At 39.5% G+C, this 20,373-nt stretch overlaps 1 protein-coding gene across 4 annotated transcripts in view; it reads right to left on the minus strand.

Moving 5' to 3' along the window:
- ACYP2 (acylphosphatase 2) overlaps positions 1-19,677 on the minus strand; it is a 177,153-nt gene extending 157,476 nt beyond the window's left edge. The window contains exons 1-3 of one of the 4 annotated variants that reach the window (XM_088841470.1): positions 19,352-19,671; positions 6,370-6,386; positions 4,514-4,623 (exon numbers count right to left, since the gene is read on the minus strand). In XM_088841470.1, coding sequence (XP_088697596.1) covers positions 4,514-4,623; positions 6,370-6,386; positions 19,352-19,493 — 269 coding nt within the window. In that variant the 5' untranslated portion in view covers positions 19,494-19,671. Of the gene's footprint in view, positions 1-4,513; positions 4,624-6,369; positions 6,387-19,351 lie in introns of all 4 variants that reach the window. The other 3 variants (XM_088841474.1, XM_088841473.1, XM_088841472.1) reach the window with 3 other exon arrangements.
- Positions 19,678-20,373: the final 696 nt, after the last annotated feature.

Raw genomic sequence — 20,373 nt, forward strand, 5'->3', positions numbered from 1 at the left:
GGGCCTTTGCGAGGTAATTAGGTCATGAGGGTAGAACCCAAATAGATTAGTGTCCCGATAAGAACAGGCCAGAGAGTTAGCTAGCTTTCTTTGTGCCAGTGGAAGGAAACAGTGAGAAATCAACTGTCTGCCACCCAGAAAAGGGCTCTCACTAGAACCCGACCATGCTTATACCCTGATCTTGTACTCCATGACTCTGAGAATTTCTGTTGTTTATAAACCACCCAGTCTAGATGCTTTGTTATAGTAGCCCAAACTGACTAAGACAAAGAGGAATAAACTCTGTAAGAAAAGCATAAAACCTATATGATGTAACCATAAATCACACTGAAGGGTAAATTTTTAAATCTGAGCAAATGAAAAGATATCTATATTCTTTTATATATATAATTAAATTTATTTTTTAAATTTATTTCTTTTTAATTGAAGGATAGTTGCTCTACAACATTGTGTTGGTTTCTGCCAAACATCAACATGAATCAGCCGTAGGTAGATATCCATATTCTTAGATGGAAAGATTTAATATCAATTTCCTAATATCATAAAAAATGTATAATTAAAAAGCAAGTAAGATATGGGCTCCTAAAAGAGAAAAGAGACATTAGGTATTATAAAAGCTGAGGAAATCAGAATAAACTATGGACTCTACTTAATACCAGTGCATCAGTACTGGCTCATTAACTGTAACATATGTATCATACTAATATAAAATGTGAATGGGGAAAATGTGAGGAGTACACAGAAACCCTCTGTACTATCTTCACAATTTTTCTGTAAATATAAAACTGTTTTAAAAAATAAAGTTTTATTTTAAAAATATTTGTTAAGACAATTAAGTCTTTTTTACAAAAACCTATTCTAATTAAATGGATAAAAGTATCTTAAAATTTAGAGAGAAAATAAATGTCCAAGAAAGCAAAAAAAAGAATGAAAAAAAATAATGTAAGAAAATATACTATAAAGTCACTGTAATTAAATCAATATGGAATATTAGTATAAGAATAGATACATCAAGCTATACTTGGTCACCTGATACAAAGAGGTGACTCACTGGAACAGAACCTGATGCTGGGAAAGATTGAGGGCAGAGGAGAAATGGGGTGACAAAGGATGAGATGGTTGGATGCGTTCATCGACTCAATGGACATGAGTTTGAGCAAACTCATGGAGATAGCAAAGGATTGGGAAGCCTGGAGTAGTGCAGTCCATGGGGTTACAAAGAGCCAGACACCACAACAACGAGATATATCAGTCACTGGGACAGACACCCAGAAAAAAATCAGTTTATATGAGATTTTAATAAATGACAAAAATGTATTTCAAGTCAATGGGGAAAGAGTGACTATTTAATAAATGGTGCTGGCACAACTGGCAAGCCATCTGGTAGAAAATAGTCTTCACTCTTATAAATAAAAAACAAATTCCAGATGGAATAGATGCCTATTATAATAAATACAACCATTAAAAAATTAAAAGGAAAGCTAGGAAACAATACTTACAATCTGTTTTCTAAACCAGAAAGAAAAGACAGCCACATTTGAGTTTAAAAAATGAAACCCAATTTATGTGACAAAAGCTTTTATAAACAAAACTAATAGGCAAAATGAAACTGCAATACTTTGGCCACCTCATGCGACGAGTTGACTCACTTGAAAAGACTCTGATGCTGGGAAAGGTTGGGGGCGGGAGAAGAAGGGGACGACAGAGAATGAGATGGCTGGATGGCATCACCTGCTCTATGGACATGAGTTTGAGTGAACTCCGGAAGTTGGTGATAGACACAGAGGCCTGGTGTGCTGTGATTCGTGGGGTCGCAGAGAGTCGGACATGACTGAGCGACTGAACTCAACTGAACTGAACTGAATAGGCAAATGATAGATTTGGGAAAATATTTGAAAAAGAGGTAACGGATAATGAGTTAATAGTCATTGCCAATATACAAAGTGCTCTTAAAAACTGGCAAGAGACAAACAATCCAGTGGGAAAACTGGTAAAAGATGCGAAAATGGAATCTATGAGAACAAATCCACACTGTATGAAGATGCTCCAACTAACTCGCAATTAGAGAAGTGCAAATTACAGTAAAAAAAAAAGTACATTTCTCTACACCCAATCAGATCAAAGAAAAATGAGAGAGCAACAACTGTCAATAGGATAAAGAGAAAAAAATTTGCTTACAGCTGTTGAAAAGCAGTTGGGCAAATAATTTTAAATTAAAAGTACATTGACACTTCAACCAACAAATCCCACTCCTGGAAACTGATCCCACAAAAACAAAATCACAAATAATATGTTTATTACAGCATTGTTCTTACTGCAGAAAAAAAAAAAAGTAACAAAATGAGTTTGCACTATAAGGTAATAGATAGGACACATTTATACTGTGGAATATTAAGCAGCCGTTTAAAAGAACGAATTAATGGTATACCTTTGGAGGGATTCTCCTGGATGTATTTTTAAATGATAAAGGCAAGATGCATAGAGGTGGATACACTGTGATCCCATTTTTAAAAAGTAAGCATTGAACAAAACCCCAAAACATATGTGCACCTGAATGTGTTTGTGAGTGTGTGTGTGTGTGTGCGTGTGTGTGTGTGTGTGCATGCACGTGTGTTGTGTGAATGTGAATTTGGAGACAAACATGGAAGGAAACACACAAATTGCTAACAGAGATGACTGACAGTGTGGTGAGGAAGAAGGGTTTCTGGGGTTGAAAAGGAAAAATGGGCAGAATGTATGCTATGATTACACTGATATTAAGGAAGGTAACTACAACATGGATTAGGATACATCATGATTATCATGGCATGAGTCCCCATTCTCAAATTATTTCACAGTCATCTAGCATTTTCTCATTCATTGAACTAAAAAAAATACAGGTTCTGAGTTCTGTATGTCAGTGGTAAAGAATCTGTCTGCTAATGACGTGAGTTCAATCCCTGGATTGGGAAGATCCCGTGAAGAAGAAAATGGCAACCCACTCCAGTATTCCTGCCTGGGAAATCTCAGGGACAGAGGACGCTGGCAGGCTACAGTCCAAAGGGTCACAAAGAGTTGGACACAACTTAGCAACTAAACAACAATAACATAATGTAAGTAGCATAGTCTTCTCATTTGTGCATTTTGTGACTACTGAAAAATATAACCTTTTTCCATTAAATATTACCCCACATGTTATCAAATTGAACTTTGGACCCCACTCTTCAAGTTGAGGTATGGTTTAAGCACAAATGCAAATATGTACTTATATATAAAGAAATTGGAAAAAATAAGGAGTTGGTAGTTATATATTTCCTGATTGTTGAATGTCCATAAAGTAAAAAAAAAAAAAAAACAGAAAAATATGCATAAAGTTTCCTATTTCAGTAAAAACAAGCAAAACCCTAATTATAAATGCACAATTAAACATTTTAAGTGAAAAAGAAAGCTTCAGAAAGGATTCACAAAGTCACTGACCCAGATTACATAAAAGGGAGGGGAGTGGAGGGGAGGGGGCGATTACTAGCTTTGCTTTTACACCTCTCTGCATTTTATTACTTCATTTACTACAACAAGCAAAAAAGTATTGCTTTTGAAATCTGAAAACATTACGTAAAGAAAACAAAAATAAATTGCAAACAACAAAATAAAATAAATTGGGTATTAATGAGTACCTATCTCATAAGATCTATTGTGTAGATTAAATGAGATAATCCATGTAAAGTATTTAGCATATTACCTAATATGTTGCAAATGCTCAATAAATAGGAGCTATTTTTATTTAAACAAAAAAAAAGACTACAAAGAGCAGTAGAAATTAGGAAACTGAAAAGATAAGGTCTCTGAAAATGACACTGTGTGCACAAGACACTTTTCCTCTATGACTGAATCTGATGTCCTTTGCACTGCAAGGACTCTTACTATAGTAACTATACAGCTCATCAAACATAACTTTAATTGACCGTACAAATAAAATTACAATTAGACAAATAAGATAATTAAATAATACAAAGGAAATGGCAACCTTTTTGCATTGCAGGTTCTTTAAGAACTTCAAGAACCATTCTAAAGCACTAAGCTCCTGCTCCTGTCACAACCACTTAAGATGAGAAATACTTGACCCTGGATGTCTCCCTTATATGACAGGAGACTGACAGAACACAGTTCATACAGATTGGAGAATGATGTTAAAAGTCCTTTCTGAGGGTCTGCCCAAGTAGGAAATCCATTCCTGAAAGTAGAAATTCCACTCCCAACTTTAAGAATTTCTTTGCTGGTCTGTGTCAAAACATATTAGTTTAGTGACAGTTTACAAACAAAAATTGGTCCATCAATTCTATTCTTATTGTCCAACCAAACACTGAAATAAGTTCAAAAATCACATAAGTGTGTTACTAGTCTTATTCAGTTCAGTTCAGTCGCTCAGTCGTGTCCGACTCTCCGCGACCCCATGAATTACAGCACGCCAGGCCTCCCTGTCCATCACCAACTCCCGGAGTACACTCAAACTCATATCCACAGAGTCGGTACTTACATGGAATTGACTTTCTCTTCAGGGCCTTGCACTTGGCCTGTCACAGTGCCTTTGCTGGTATTCTTCACCCAGCCAACCACTCCAATTTTCCTAGCCTCATCTTCAGTGTACTGGTTTCAGGAGAAAACGAGAGAGACAAAGTCCAGCGTCACACTTGATCCTAACTTTCAAAAAAGTATGGTTACAAAAAAGCTGATTATTTTTTTTCTAAAATATAGTCTATGCCAAAAATTGTGTAGCTGACCTCTGGTAATACCTACATTTACAAGAACCTTCATTTAAATGGTTTTTGTTTTGCTAAATTCCACATCCAGTAAAGACAAGCACATTGTGAGAAAATAAACTGATGGTGGGAATTATTTCAGAAAACAATATCCATGATTCTTTTGGAATCCATAAAACTCAGGAACATTGCCCTCACAATCTCCTAATGCTAAGCTACACTGTCAATCTGGGTTCTAAACCATGATCACTCCAAGATACTCAATCACTGAGGAAAAATATCTAGTTATGATCAATACAAAATACTGAAGGAGAAGATGCCAACGTTTTCTCTTGACTCTGTACTTGCCACAAATACTATAAGTGTCTATGAGTAAATTTATTTCTCCAATCATTCTTTTTTAAAATTCTTTCTCCCAATTCCAAATTTAATTACACTACTGGCACATGAAAACCCAGAAACATTTTGATTTTGAATTACTTTAATCAAAACAAAATTCTGTGGAACCAGTCTACTAGCACTTTTTAGAAACATGCTTTTCTCCTATTTGGAGGCCAAGGTGAGCACGAGCTGTGCACTCTGTATGCCCAACTAAATGAAGCAATGCAAACCAAGATGATTACAGCTAGGATTGCTTAAGGGTTGATTCTGAAAATAAGTCTTCCCAGAAAATAATGAAAAAGGAAACCATCTGAATTCTAGGGCAGGGTCTATCTCCAAATACGGAGACTTGACTTACGGCAACCTGTTCAAATGCTCAGAGGTTAGAAACAGGGACCTAGCGAGTGACTCCCAGCTTAAACAGTAAGTGAGAATACACGCCACCTTTAACTTTTAGGAAAGGAGTACCAGATTTTAAAAATAGATATTCTTAAAGTAAAACAAGTAGATATTTTTAAATAAATATTTAAAAGGCAACAAGGGGTTTTAACTTTAAAAACCTAGGGGCTTCCCTGGTGGCTCAGACAGTAAAGAGTCTCCAGCGGGAGACTCAGTTTCTACCCCTGGGTCAGGAAGACCCCCTGAAGAAGGGAATGGCTACCCAATCCAGTATTCTTGCCTGGAGAATTCCACAGACAAAGGAGTCTGGTGGGCTCACAAACTGTGGGGTCACAAAGAGTCGAACACAACTGAGCGACTACCACTTTCTTTCACCTCGGCGTCACTTCCTTATTCCACATGGGCATTTCTCATTCTGCATTTCAAGATGTGTATCCTTGTTTGGAGAGATTCTTCCATCCAGGACAAGTGGAAGATCCCACACTTTGTATTAAACAAGTGTGTGTGTTTGCTCAGTCATTTCAGCATTAAGCATATATAACCAAAATGTTTAACTGGATCACCCCCAGAGAGGTACTTTTGAAATTCACAGAAACATTAACCAAAAACTAGGAAGGCTATAATGGACTGCTAGTCTGTAACTAGCCTATTTTTTAATAGACTGCTTTTAAAAGACAGTCTTCATAAAAATCTCAGCCAGTAATTTGAAAGAACGACAAATATTTCTTCATTTGCTGTCAAGGACAAGATTAGAACTAAGTATATAGATAACTGCTCTGTCTCTGTAACTAGAGACAACAGTGGAGGGAGGGCAGAGATGGCAGAAGATAATAAACAGATCGTACTGACTTACCATCCTGAAGCAAACACCTGTATGAAAGAAAGATGAAAAGAAATGTTAGTTTGTTTACCTTTAAAAAACTTACATATTTCCTGACTTAGCTTTCTAGTTTATTAAATAGTAAGTAAATGAAATAAACAAAACCTTTAATATCTGAATGCCTTCAGAAAGTGCTTTTTTAAAACAAAAAGAGAAAAGGAAGACTATTTTGAAGAAAAAGAACAATGTTCTGAAACCAAAGTACAATGAAATGCCAAACTGCATATCATTCTATTAAAATGCTAAATAAAACAAAATAATTACTACAAGAAGAGTTGAGTATGCTGGCGTAAAATTTACCCACCCTCAGCTTTCAGAATGATTTCTTTAAATGCAAGGACTAAATTCAAGTTTAAATGTAATAAAACATTTCTATTTTATTTCCACATTCTGGAAAAGACAAAACTACAGAGACAGGACACTGATCTGTGATTGCCAAGGGCCGGGAGTGAGGAGAAGAGGGGTGACAGAAAGGAGCGCGAGGGAACTTTTGGGGGGTGATTGGACTGTTTTATGTCTCAGCTGTGCTGATGGTGCTTATATGACTTATGCATCTATGAAAATTCATTTAACTGTATACTAAAAAGGGTAAATATTACTGAATGTAAATTATACCTCAATTATTAAAAATTAGGAAAAATATTGGCAAGTCACAGGGGATAGATCAAATCCATTACAGAGAGGTCAATTGCTTTTCCAAACAGCAATTGAGCCTGGTTAAAATGATACAGAAGATGAGATCAGTGGCTTAGATAATTTTATATAGTTTTGTAAGCGGATTTATAACAAGGAGTATTATCTGTTTCCTGAGGGGAGTGTACTGTGGTACCAGATGAATACGAAAAAAAAGAGCAGTGGAGCAATAAAGACTGGGTAGTATCACAAATGAAATGTTTATGGGGCTATAAAAAGGATTTTAAAAGAAACCTATAAAATGTGGAAGAATGATGAGTGAGGAATACTGATTTGAAGGAGAATCAGAAAGGCAATCTATTATATAGATGGAGGGAAAGACACAAATTAGTAGATACATTTAAAAGGAATGGGTAAAAAACTCAAGAGAAACTTCTGGTCAACCAGACCATGTAAAAGAAACAAAAGAGCAAGAACTGTGGAGAAGCATGCAGTCATTGTATCCAAAGAGAGAGGGGATCCCGGAAGATGCTGACTGAGCAGAGTTGAAGATTTGGGTCCAGGCATATTCCTTCCGAGTTTCTCAACAGTGAACAGCCCCAAATAATGTTAGCAATAAGAAAAGAAAGTACATGCAACTAAAGTAAACAGAAACTGGAAACACAGTCCAGCTCTTTCCTACTCAAAGAGTGGCCCAGGAACCAGAGGCAATAGCATCGTCTGAGAGGAGAAACTCTGCAGGTTGCATCCAGGAATCCAGTTTTAACATGCTCTCCAGGTAATTCCTCTGCCCACTACAGTTCAGAGATTCAGTTCAGTTCAGTTCAGTCACTTGTACTGCAAGGAGATCCAACCAGTCCATTCTAAAGGAGATCACTCCTGGGTGTTCATTGGAGGGACTGATGCTAAAGCTGAAACTGCAATACTTTGGCCACCTCATGCGACGAGTTGACTCACTGGAAAAGACTCTGATGCTGGGAAAGGTTGGGGGCGGGAGGAGAAGGGGACGACAGAGAATGAGATGGCTGGATGGCATCACCGACTCTGTGGACATGAGTTTGAGTGAACTCTGGGAGTTGGTGATGGACAGGGAGGCCTGGCATGCTGTGATTCATGGGGTCGCGGAGAGTCGGACACGACTGAGCGACTGAACTGAACTGATCTGAATCTCTAAATTGTAGTGGGCAGAGGAATTACCTGGAGAGCTTGTTAAAACTGGATTCCTGGATGCAACCTGCAGAGTTTCTCCTCTCAGATGAGATTAGCTCCACCTTAAAGAAAGGTGGAAGGGCTTGAAAAGGATTTATATTGCAGGTAAGGAATTGTATCACAAACGGGAAAACTTCAACCTTGCAGAGTACTGCAGATCTGATGCGTTCCCCACTAATGTTGTTCAAATTCATGCTGGTAATAAATCATATACCTGCATATCAATATTGCTTCAGCTACTTCACAATTCAGCAACACTACATGAAAGAAACTACAGACAAAGAAAAGGCAAGAAATCCCTGTGCTGTACTCTAATTGGACTTGGTGTTGGAGCAGAGCAGGCATAATCTATCACTCAGGTTGCTCCTTCCACCCTTAATCTCTTACTGCCAGAAACACAGGAGCTGCCAGAAAGGGAGTAACAACAAGCTGCCCGTTCCCAAGCCCCACCCCATCCCACCCCTACTCCTGGTGAAGAGCACATCCTTTCAACATTTATGAATCCCCAGCAGCCTTTCCACCAGCTATCTGTAAACAGATGATAAAAAGGCCATTTTCTTAAGGTGACAGGGTTTGAGGAATTTTTCTAAGAGGTATCCAACACAGTGCAAGGAGAAGGAAATTACCTCCTCTAGTCTGTTAATGAAATAGTCTTTTCACACAAATAATGTAAGAATTCGGCAACTCATAACAAGCACACTATTAGACATTCTAATTATCCACTTAACAAATATTCATTAATTGTCTAAGTCTAAATGCAGGGAAAGAGATGAGTAAATAAGATAGTCCCTGGCATGTAGGAGCTTACAGTCAAGTGGGGAAGACAGACAAAATGGCAATTAAAATGTAGACCACAACAGATCCAAGATTTCAGTTATAAAATCATTAAGTACTAGAGACATAATATACAACATGATAAATATAATTAACATATGAAAGTCATTAGGAGAGTAAATCCTTAGCGTTCACATCACAAGGAAAAAAGTCTTTTTAATTTTGCACCTATATGAGATGATGGATATTCACTACTAAACTTACTATGATAATAATTTCATGATGTATATGTCACATCATTATGATGCACACCTTAAACTTATACAGTTGTTGTTATTTAGTCTCTAAATCATGTTCGACTCTTTGCAGCTCCATGGACTATAGCATGCCAGGCTCTTCTGTCCATGGGATTTCCCAGGTAAAAATATTGGAGTGGGTTGCCATTTCCTTCTCCAGGGCATCTTCCTGACCCAGGGATCAAACCTCTATCTCCTGCATTGGCAGGCGGATTCTTTACCACTGAGCCACCTGGGAAGCCCCCCAAAATGTATACAGTACTATCAACTATATTTCAATAAAAACGGGGGGAAAATTTTTAATAAATAGAACAATTATGAATTGTAAAATGCATAAATCAGGATGCAAGTGGGAGTTCATAGGACAAGCAAATGACAGTCCTTGGGTGATTTTAAGGAAGGCTTATTGAAAATATGCTTAGAGTTGAGACTTGGATGATGAGCAAAATTTAGTATGATGAGAATGGAATAACATTACAAATGGAAGAACATGTGCCAAGTCCCAAAATCAAGAACATGGGTTATTCGGATACCATACATGGTCAAATATTCAAAACCATGTCATTGCACTCATTTTACCAATTATTTCTAGCCTCAAATTTCGTTTAAGACTTGCTAAAAAAAAGTTTCTGTTTCGACTGTTTCTAGAAAAATGGATAAAAATGTCTTTACAGCCTAGTGCTAGTTATCCTAATCTCTCAACTGACCCACAGTAATGGCCCCCTTCACTAGTCTCTTTACGTCTAGCTCTGCCCTCCTACAGTCTAGTCTCCATAAAGCAGCCACAGTGGTTTGCTTTCCTTAAGTGAAATCACTGCTTCCACACCTTAAAACTCCCTGGTGGCTTCCCATTACACTCAAATATACTCTGGTTACCACAGCCTCCAGGTCCCTTTCTAATCTCTGTCTCATCTCTTAGGACTCTCCTTTGCTCATTCCACTCCAGCCAAATTTTTCTTCTTTGTGCCCCTCAAAATGCCAAGCGTATTCCTGCCTCAGAACCTTTTGCATTTACTGTTCCCTCTGCCTGAAATTATCTTCCCTCTGCTCTCCTCACAACTGGTTCCTTCTCATCGTTCATGTCTCTGCACCAATGTCACCTCCACAGAGAAATATTCCCTAAACCAATTTCTCTAAACAGCAGTGCACCCCTATATGTTTCTGGGATATGCATAACACCAATTACCATATGATATTATTATGGATTTCTTTACTTTTTTAAATTTCCCGTCTACACTGTAAGTTATATTTGAGCTGAATTTTCTCTGTCTCATTCACCACTGTGTCCCCAACATCTAGACCAGATCTTTGCACATAGTTGTTGAATAAATGAAAACAACATAGTTGTTGAATCATAGAACAACCAGCTGATAAATGTTTAAGTGAAATGTTTTATTGTCCTGTAATAATTTATTATTAACATTGCAAATATACATGCAACTATATTGATTAGAATTTAAACTTCATTTCAAAGTGATGATGACAAATTTACTGCACTCAATGCTGGAAAAAATTATAAGAATTCTGTGTTGATTCTAGTATAACTTTACTACTTTATCTAAAGGATAATATAGAGTGTTTGGTGTATGTGTCTGTGTATTTATATACTATATACTATAAAGGGTAGCAAAAAGTCACTAATGCTTAAGTTGACAAATCAAGAAATAGTAATATGAGTATGTTGCTTATAAATAATGACCATAAAAATTTAAAAAAGAAATGTCTTAATTAGTTGTCTTATAGAACTTAAGAGGACTTGGGACTAGGAGACTAGAGTAGAATATGGTGACTGTATTTGTAACCATGAATAGTAAGGGCACACACACATTTATTAAACAAATCTTAATACAATAGAACTAAAGTACTGTCCTTTACATTTAAGAGAATTAATTGAAGGCTAAGTTCATACTGCTTGACAAATTGGGTAGATAATAGAAGTGTCAACTATAGCTTTAAGCAGTGATTCAACTGAAAAAACATAAGACTGAGATAAATCATATATGAAAGATTCAATATGTACTTAACAGAAATTCAGGTTGTCTTGGTTGTAAATGAAATGTTTTGAGACTGAGACCATGGAGATCAGAGGCTTTCTGAAATATGTCCTTTTGCATCAAGACTTGAAAAATAATACCAAATGTAATTACTATGCTGTTAAATGTAATTAATATATGAATATCTGTGGCAGACACTGTTAGTTGCCTACACAAAATCCAGTTTCCCCTTCTTTTCTAACAGAATTCTTATGTTACTTTGGTGCAGCAACATGCTCTTCTGCATTTCCCAATCTTCCTTCTAAGAGGGGTGCCCATGAGATGTAAGCTGAGACATCGGCTGAAGCTTTCAAGAAAGCTCATTGACAGGGGCTGACTCAGCCAGAGGTCCATCTTTGTATCCTCTCCTCCTGACTATATGGTGAACATAATGACTGGAGCTACATCAGACATCTTGAAACCATAAGGGGAAGCCCAAGGAAATTGCAGAGGCCTTGGCCATGACATCCCTGAGGGATGGGGCAGGTATGGAGTAGGGAATGAAAGGAACTGTGGGGCAGGAATTCTTTGGTCGGGGGTGATGGGAATGTTATAAATTACATAGTGATGATAGCAGCAAGTGCTTCCCAGATGACTCAGTGGTAATGAATCCGCCTGCCAAAGCGGGAGATGCAAGAGATGTGGTTCAATCCCTGCGTCAGGAGGATCCCTTGGAGGAGGGCATGGCAACCCACTCCAGTATTCTTGCCTGAAAAACTACGGACAGAGGAGCCCGGCAGGCTACAGACCATGGGGTTGCCAAGGGTCAGACATGACTGACCTACTGAGCATGCACGCGTGTTGTAGATTTTACAGCTTATTTCTGGAGGAGAAAGTTTCTTTGCCCTTGTAATAGTTCCTTTAATGAGGAGAAATATCCATTCATGTGCCACTACTGGCCACTCTTTACCTGTTCCCGACTCCTCGTTGGGGACATGCAGTCCAATGGGTAAGTTTGGAAGGAGAAGCATACATAGGCCAAGTGCTTCCTCCTTTTCTTTCTGGGAACTAGATACTCAAAGGAATCACCCCTTCCACTCTGTCTATAGACGAAACCCTGCTGGTGTCTGGGGTGCTGTGTTCAGTTCTGCAGTATAGATCATCATAAAGTTCACTTGCCTGAAGACCGACACCACATCCCCAAAACTCTGCCTTACTCATTGTCTTGTGTGTGTGTGTGCGTGCTAAGTCGTTTCAGTAACGTCCGACTCTATGCGACCCTATGGACTGTAGCCTGCCAGGTTCCTCTGTCCATGGGACTCTCTGGGCAAGAATACTGGAGTGGACTTGTCAATAATTCACATAATGAAGAGTGGTGTTGCTTACTGGGCCCCTCAACCACAACCCTTATTTTAAAACCTTAGAAGGAATGTGTATCAAGATGTGTCGGGACCTCCAGCCCATTAGCTTTCTGGAGCAGTGAACCATGCAGGAACTAACTATTCAAAGCTCTATAATACACTTGGAATTTTCCCAGAGTCTTTCTGAAAATCCTGATCCCTAGTTTGAAGCATACTGTGTAACAGAGGGAGGTCCATAAAGAAAAAAAGTGAATGTTGCCACAGTTGATCAGCATTGGCTGGAACTGAGCACTCTCAGGACTGAGCTTGTATTGGAGATGATGCTTCCATGAGCTTCCATGGCCTCTCTGCACTGCTTCCACCCTGCTTGCTAAAGAGAAGGGAAGTTGATGTGACACATGCAGGATTTTTACAGACACACTGCTCTAGAAACTGGGACAGACATCAGCCGCTTCGGTCATAAGTGACTCAAATACAATATGCCACTCAGTCCAGGCTCAATCAGCTGCAACCGGACCTTGCTTTGTAAAAAGATGTGTCAGGCAGAAACTCTGAGGTGAATATTTGCAAAGCAAATCATACTTTAAATCCACAAAGAAACATTAGTATTAAAAGAAACCATATGATGGATTTTAAACATCAGTGTCGTTTCATGAAAAATCAAATTTTCACATTCAACTGTATCTCCTTTATCCTGGGATTTGACTGCGTGTGTCAATTTTGAATGCAGGAAGACATCCAGTCATTACCTTAATGACTTTAAACATCTTTAACTGTTAGAAAGGTCTTCCTTCTATGGAATAAAATTCTGCTTCACCTCCACCTTTCACCATCCATCTAGGATCTGTCCCCTGGAGCTACACACCATGGCATGTTTCAAATAGTCTAAACAAACATTATACTACTGTTTCTTCTCTAAGCCAACTATCCACAAGCACTTCAATTTAATTTGAGATACATGGGAGTCCATATAAGAAGTACAGCCTGTAGGGGATATAAAAACAAGCTAGCTTGACCTTTAAAATGCCATCCTTATTGTCTCGGAGAAGGAAATGGCAACCCACTCCAGTATTCTTGCCTGGAGAATCCCTGGTGGGATTCTGTCCATGGGGTCGCACAGAGTTGGACACAACTGAAGCAACACAGCAGCAGCAGCAGCCTTATTGTTGAGTTAGAGACACAGATAGTATATACAAATAAGTATAGTTGAAAAAAGAATGGATTTGGAGAAATAAAAAACAAGAAATAGAACAGAATTACAAATGAAATGCTATAGGGGAAAAAATCAAAAAGATAATTAATCATATTTCTTGACTTTAATGTATTAAAATTTTCAGCCTCTAAAACCCAAATTTTCCACCTGCCTGTCTACATAGGAAAATCATGTAGACCTGAATCATGAGGTTTCTAACCAAACTATTCAGTAATTCATCTCAATTTTCATTTTAAGAAATCTTAAAGAAAATTGCTATTTATTCTTGTAGTCCAGTAAGGTACTCCCATTCTAATCTGAGTCAACATTATCAAAATGAACTGTTGAATTTCTAATGTACAGGTAAACTAACATATTGCCACAATCCACTTCAACAAGTGTTGTTAGTATTCACCTGAGCATTACTAAAGCATCTATATACACTGCTTAATCAGTTCCTCTTTCAAAGTTACAGATTATATTATTCTCAATAACTAATTATGTATCAGTTCAGTTCAGTTCAGTCGCTCAGTCATGTCCGACTCTTTGCGACCCCATGAATCACAGCACGCCAGGCCTCCCTGTCCATCACCAACTCCCGGAGTTCACTCAAACTCATGTCCATCGAGTTTGTGATGCCATCCAGCCATCTCATTCTCTGTCGTCCCCGTCTCCTCCCGCCCCCAATCATTCCCAGCATCAGAGACTTTTCCAGTGAGTCAACTCGTTGCAAGGACATAAATGACCATAAAAACATCCTTAGGGTCTAGATGATGATCCTCATGATCTAGATGTCCAGGTCCAAATGTCCTATATCAGTTTATGTACATGCTCAGTGTGAAGGTTAGGAGGAAGGCAAAATAAATATGGAAAGAGGATTGAGAGGAGGAGCAATAGGATATAGTGACTAAGAGCGTGGGCTCTGGTCGCAGTTCAAATCCCACTGCCACCACTTAACTCACTGTAACCTGGAAAAGTTATTTCACTATGTCTTAATTTCTCCATTTGTTAAATGAGGAAGCTGGTGGAGGTCATAGGGTTGAGGATTAAATGAGTACAGAGCTTGGCACATCCTAAATCCTCAGCAAATGTCAGTGTATATATGTGCAAATATGTGAATATGGGTTTGTCCCAAATACTAGGCCTTGATAAGCCAATAGTATGCATGTACTCTCACAACTTAATGACTGAAAAACAAGTCTCTTCCACTTACTACACTGTAAACAACAGAGGTTATTGCCCTAAAGCTGATTTTTAAACCTGACTGTTTATGTATGGGGCTTCCCAGGTGGTGCTAGTGGTAAAGAACCCACCTGCCAATGTAGGTGATGTAAGAGACTCAGGTTCAATCCCTGGATCAGGAAGATCCTCTGGAGAAGGGCATGGCAACCCACTCCAGTATTCTTGCCTGGAGAATCCAATGGACAGAGGAGCCTGGCAGCCAGTGGTCCACAGGATCCCAAAGAGTCAGACACAAACGACTGGGCCCACATGCAGTAGGATGCTCAGCACAGGGAACACTCCCAGTCACTCAACTACTCCCACATCTGTCTAGTAAACAAGATACCTTGTCAAGTGACCTTTATCACCATTTTCATATTTTATGTCGTATTTTATGTGCTTCAATGACTCTTTGTGTCCGTTTTCAATGTAGATTACCATGTCCCTGGTATACCAAAGACATGGTAAGGCATGAAGGGTACAAGGCATGAACAGTTTTAAGTAATCAATTTCTTTATCTTCGGCTCCCATATATATATTTTTTCCCCTAAAACTGACCTGCCTTGAGGAGACAACAGTAGTCTGTCTTTATTTTCTTTTCCTATGTCCCTTTTCAGTTACCCTTTGAAAAAAGGGCCTATTTCTTTACAAAAGACATACTTTCACCCATTCTTTAGCTTATTTAGGTACATTGCCCCAAGGTGCACAAACCTTTAAGTACCAAAGTACAAAGATAATTTAACCCTCTAATCAAGGTTTCATAAAATGCCCCCAGCTTTCTCCGGAAGAAATAAATTTCCAAAAACAAATTTACCTTCTAAACAATGTTTATCATATTTTTAAATGTACTTATATTATTTTCATCAAATGTATTCTAATAAGAGTCACAATAGTAACTTAAGCCAGAGTTAAAAAAAAAAAGAAGAATAGAGCTTTATGGTCAAAGGAAATTAAGAAAATATATTATACACACATATGTACATACATATGGCAGAAAAGTTCAGTGGGTCACCAATCAGAACCACTCAAGCATAACACTCAGGTAAAATTCTGTGAGGGAAACTGAATGGAAATCAAATTCAATCAGAAAAAAGTATGATGCAAACTTGGGTGCAATCTCAAATACAACAAAATGATCTCTGTTCTTTTCCAAGTCAAACCATTTAATATCACAGTAATCCAAGTCTATGCCCCAACCAATAATGCTGAAGAAGCTGAAGTTGAATGGTTCTGTGAAGACCTATAAGATCTTGCAGAACTAACACCCCAAAAAGATGTCCTTTTCTTTATAGCGGACTGGAATACAAAAGTAGGAAGTCAATAAATACCTGAAGTACCAGGCAAATTTGGTCTTGGAGCACGTAATGAAGCAGGGCAAAGGCTAATAGAGTTTTGCCAACAGAACACACTGGTCATAGCAAACACCTTTTTCCAACAACACAAGAGACAACTCTACACATGGACATCACCAGATGGTCAACACCGAAATCAGATTGATTCTTTGCAGCCAAAGATGAAGAAGGTCTATAAAGGCAGCAAAAACAAGACCAGGAGCTGACTGTGGCTCAGATCATGAACTCCTTATTGCCAAATTCAGACTTAAATTGAAGAAAGTAGGGAAAACCACTAGACCATTCAGATATGACCTAAATCAAATCCCTTATGATTATACAGTGGAGGTGAGAAATAGATTCAAGGACTAGATCTGATAGACAAAGAGTGCCTGAAGAACTATGGACAGAGGTTCCTGACATTGTACAGGAGGCAGGGATCAAGACCATCCCCAAGAAAAAGAAATGCAAAAGGCGAAAATGGTTGTCTGAGGAGGCCCTAGAAATGGCTGAGAAAAGAAGAGAAGCTAAAGGCAAAGAAGAAAAGGAAAGATATACCCATCTGAATGTAGAGTTCCAAAGAATAGCAAGGAGAGATAAGAGAGCCTTCCTCAGTGAGCAAAGCAAAGAAATAGAGGAAACAACTGAATGGGCAAAGACTATAGATCTCTTCAGGAAAATTAGAGATACCAAGGGAACATTTCATGCAAAGATGAGCACAATAAAGGACAGAAATGGTATGGACCTAACAGAAACAGAAGATATTAAGAAGAGGTGGCAAGAATACACAGAACTATACAAAAAAGATTTTCATGACCCAGTTAACCACGATGGTGTGATCACTCACCTAGAGCCAGACATCCTGGAATGCGAAGTCAAGTGGGCCTTAGGAAGGAAGAAGCATCACTACGAACAAAGTTAGAGGAGGTGACGGAATTCCAGTTGAGCTATTTCAAATCCTCAAAGACGATGCTATGAAAGTGCTGCACTCAATATGCCAGCAAATTTGGAAAACTCAGCAGTGGCCACAGGACTGGAAAAATGTCAGTTTTCATTCCAATTGTAAGGAAAGGCAATGCCAGAGAATGTTCAAACTACTGCACAATTGCACTCATGCTAGCAAAGTAATGCTCAAAATTCTCCAAGCCAGCCTTCAACAGTATGAGAACCGTAAACTTCCTGATGTTCAAGTTGGATTTAGAAAAGGCAGAGGAACCAGAGATCAAATTGCCAATATCTCTTGGATCATCAAAAAAGCAGAAGAGTTCCAGAAAAACATCTACTTCTGCTTTGACTATGCCAAAGTCTTTGACTGTGTGGATCACAACAAAATGTGGAAAATTCTTAAAGGAGATGGAAATACCAGACCACCTAACCTGTCTCCTGAGAAATCTGTATACAGGTCAAAAAGCAACAGTTAGAACTGGGAACAACAGACTGGTTCCAAATTGAAAAAGAAGTATGTCAAGGCTGTATATTGTCACCTTGCTTATTTAACTTACATGCAGAGTATATCATGCAAAATGCTGGGCTGGATGAAGCAAAAGCTGGAATCAAGATTGCCTAGAGAAATATAAATAACCTTAGATATGCAGATGACACCACCCTTATGGCAGAAAGCAAAGAAGAACTAAAGAGCCTCTTGATGAAAGTGAGAGTGAAAAAGTTGACTCAAAACTCAACATTCAGAAAACGAAGATCATGGCATCCAGTCCCATTACTTCATGGCAAATGTAAGGAAACAGCGAGAGACTTTATTTTGGGGGGCTCCAAAATCACTGCAGATGGTGACTGCAGCCATGAAATTAAAAGACACTTGCTCTTTGGAAGAAAAGCTATGACTAACCTAGACAGCATATTAAAAACAGAGACATTACTTTGTCAACAAAGCTAGTCTAGTCAAAGCTATGGTTTTTCCAGTAGTCATGTATGGATGTTAGGGTTGGACTATAAAGAAAGCTGAGTGCCCAAGAATTGATGCTTTTGAACTGCGGTGTTGGAAAAGACTCTTGAGAGTCCTGTGGACTGCAAGGAGATCCAACCAGTCCGTCCTAAAGGTAATCAGTCTTGAATATTCATTGGAAGGACTGATACTGAAGCTGAAACTCCAATACTTTGGACACTGATTCAAAGAACTGACTCATTGGAAAAGACTGACGCTGGGAAGGATTGAAGGCAGGAGGAGAAGGGGATGACAGAGGATAAGATGGTTGGATGGCATCACCTGCTCTATGTACATGAGTTTGAACATGCTCCAGGAATTGGTGATAGACAGGGAAGTCTGGCAAGCTGCATGCCAATGAGTCCAACACGGCTCAGTGACTGAACTGAACACTTTGTTTTGAATGAATGATGGCAAATATTAAATCACCACCATATTTATATGCCACTGGATAAATTTCAGTGATTTTTAACATTTTAATTTAGAAATAATGGTAGTTACAATAAGCCAGACATTACATCCTTTGCAACGATTTAAACTTATGACGGAACAAAAAGAAGAGAACTTAATAATTCCTTTGAGAGCTACATTGGCAAAAGTATTCCCATCCTACAAAATGAAGCCAGCCTCCAACACCATCTAGGAGTTATTCTGAAACAATTCAACCACAGTAGTTTCAGTGGCAAGTAAGGTAACGGGGATCACTAGTTCAAGGACCCTCCTCTTTTCCTCCCCCACTTCAGTTTGCCTTCTTGATCCGGACCCCTCGCACTCCCTTAGACCGCCCACTCCCTCTCCCAGCCTTTCTCCCTAAAGAGCCTCCGCTCTCCTCCCCCGCCCACCCCAGCTCTCCTGCGCATGCGCCCTGGGTCTCCTTCCCGCCCGCTGTTGCTGTGTCATGGCCGGGCGGAAGTCGCAGCCACAACGGGGCAGGGGTTCCTAAAGGTGGGCTGTGCTTGTCGCAGCTTTCTATTCTTCCTCCCCAACACCTCTTCGATCTCCCGCTGTAGGGCGGTCCCCTACCCTGCACTCTCCCGAACACTTCGTAGTCCACGGATTTGAGTGGCCCGGCGGTAGACATGGCGGCGGCGAGCCCTCTGCCGAGGAGCCGGAGCGGGGCTCGGGGCGCGGCGACTGCGGCGGCCGCGAGAGGGAGCGGGCACATGGGGCCGCTTGGCGCACCCGCGTCTGACACCGGCCCGGGACGCGCCGCGCCGCGGTCACGCGTTGGGAGGTGGCAAATGAGACGGCGGGGACTCGGCGCAAGGGCAGCCCGCGGTGTCTGGAAGGCCGAGGCCGCTGGGCCCGCGGCGGCGGAGGGCTCCTCTCCCCGCCCCTCCCTCCCGGGGGAGCCGCACTCGCTTCCCAGGAGGGATGCCCGCTCCGCGGCCCTGCGGCTTAATGGACCGCGGCGCTCCTTCCTCTGTGTTTGTAAACGAAAGCCGGAGGCTCGGCCCAGATGTCGGTAGTTCGGTACCCTAGAATGATTGCTTCTGAAATGGAAGCTCTGCTAGCCCAGTAATTCAGACTACTTGGTTAGTAAATTTTATTAAGCGTTTAGGTAACTGCCACATCTAGGAAGTGATTTTGAGCCGTTCTTACGGTGCAACAGCATCTGCTTCTCTATTCAGAAAGGCTTTGGGCCTGAATCCATATTCTAAATGGATTCTGATATATTCTAGGACAAGATTAAAAATCTAAACGCGTTAAACAAACAAAAAATCTTGTCTGCTGTTAACGGATATAGCTTTTCTAAGGTCTTTGTTCAGCAACACCCCCAATTGCCTAGAAGGTTAAAGCAGTATATACTTTAGAAAATTTTACTTCCTGGTGAGACTGTTGTCTTAAAGCAACCCACCACTCCAAAGAACGTAGATGCAGCTGTTGATAATCTGCTGCCTTCTAGAATTACAAATCCTTTTACTTTGGAGAATTTGCTTTTCAACATATTTGTTGCTTTCAATACTTTTACTCTGAATCTGGCCACAGAGTTAAAACAATCTCCAATCTGGTTCAACATTATGTGCTAATTCTGTTAGTACCAA

The sequence above is a fragment of the Moschus berezovskii genome, chromosome 11 (genome assembly GCF_049115385.1).
Source record: "Moschus berezovskii isolate FMDL1 chromosome 11, NW_MosBer_1.0, whole genome shotgun sequence".
NCBI lineage: Eukaryota > Metazoa > Chordata > Mammalia > Artiodactyla > Moschidae > Moschus > Moschus berezovskii.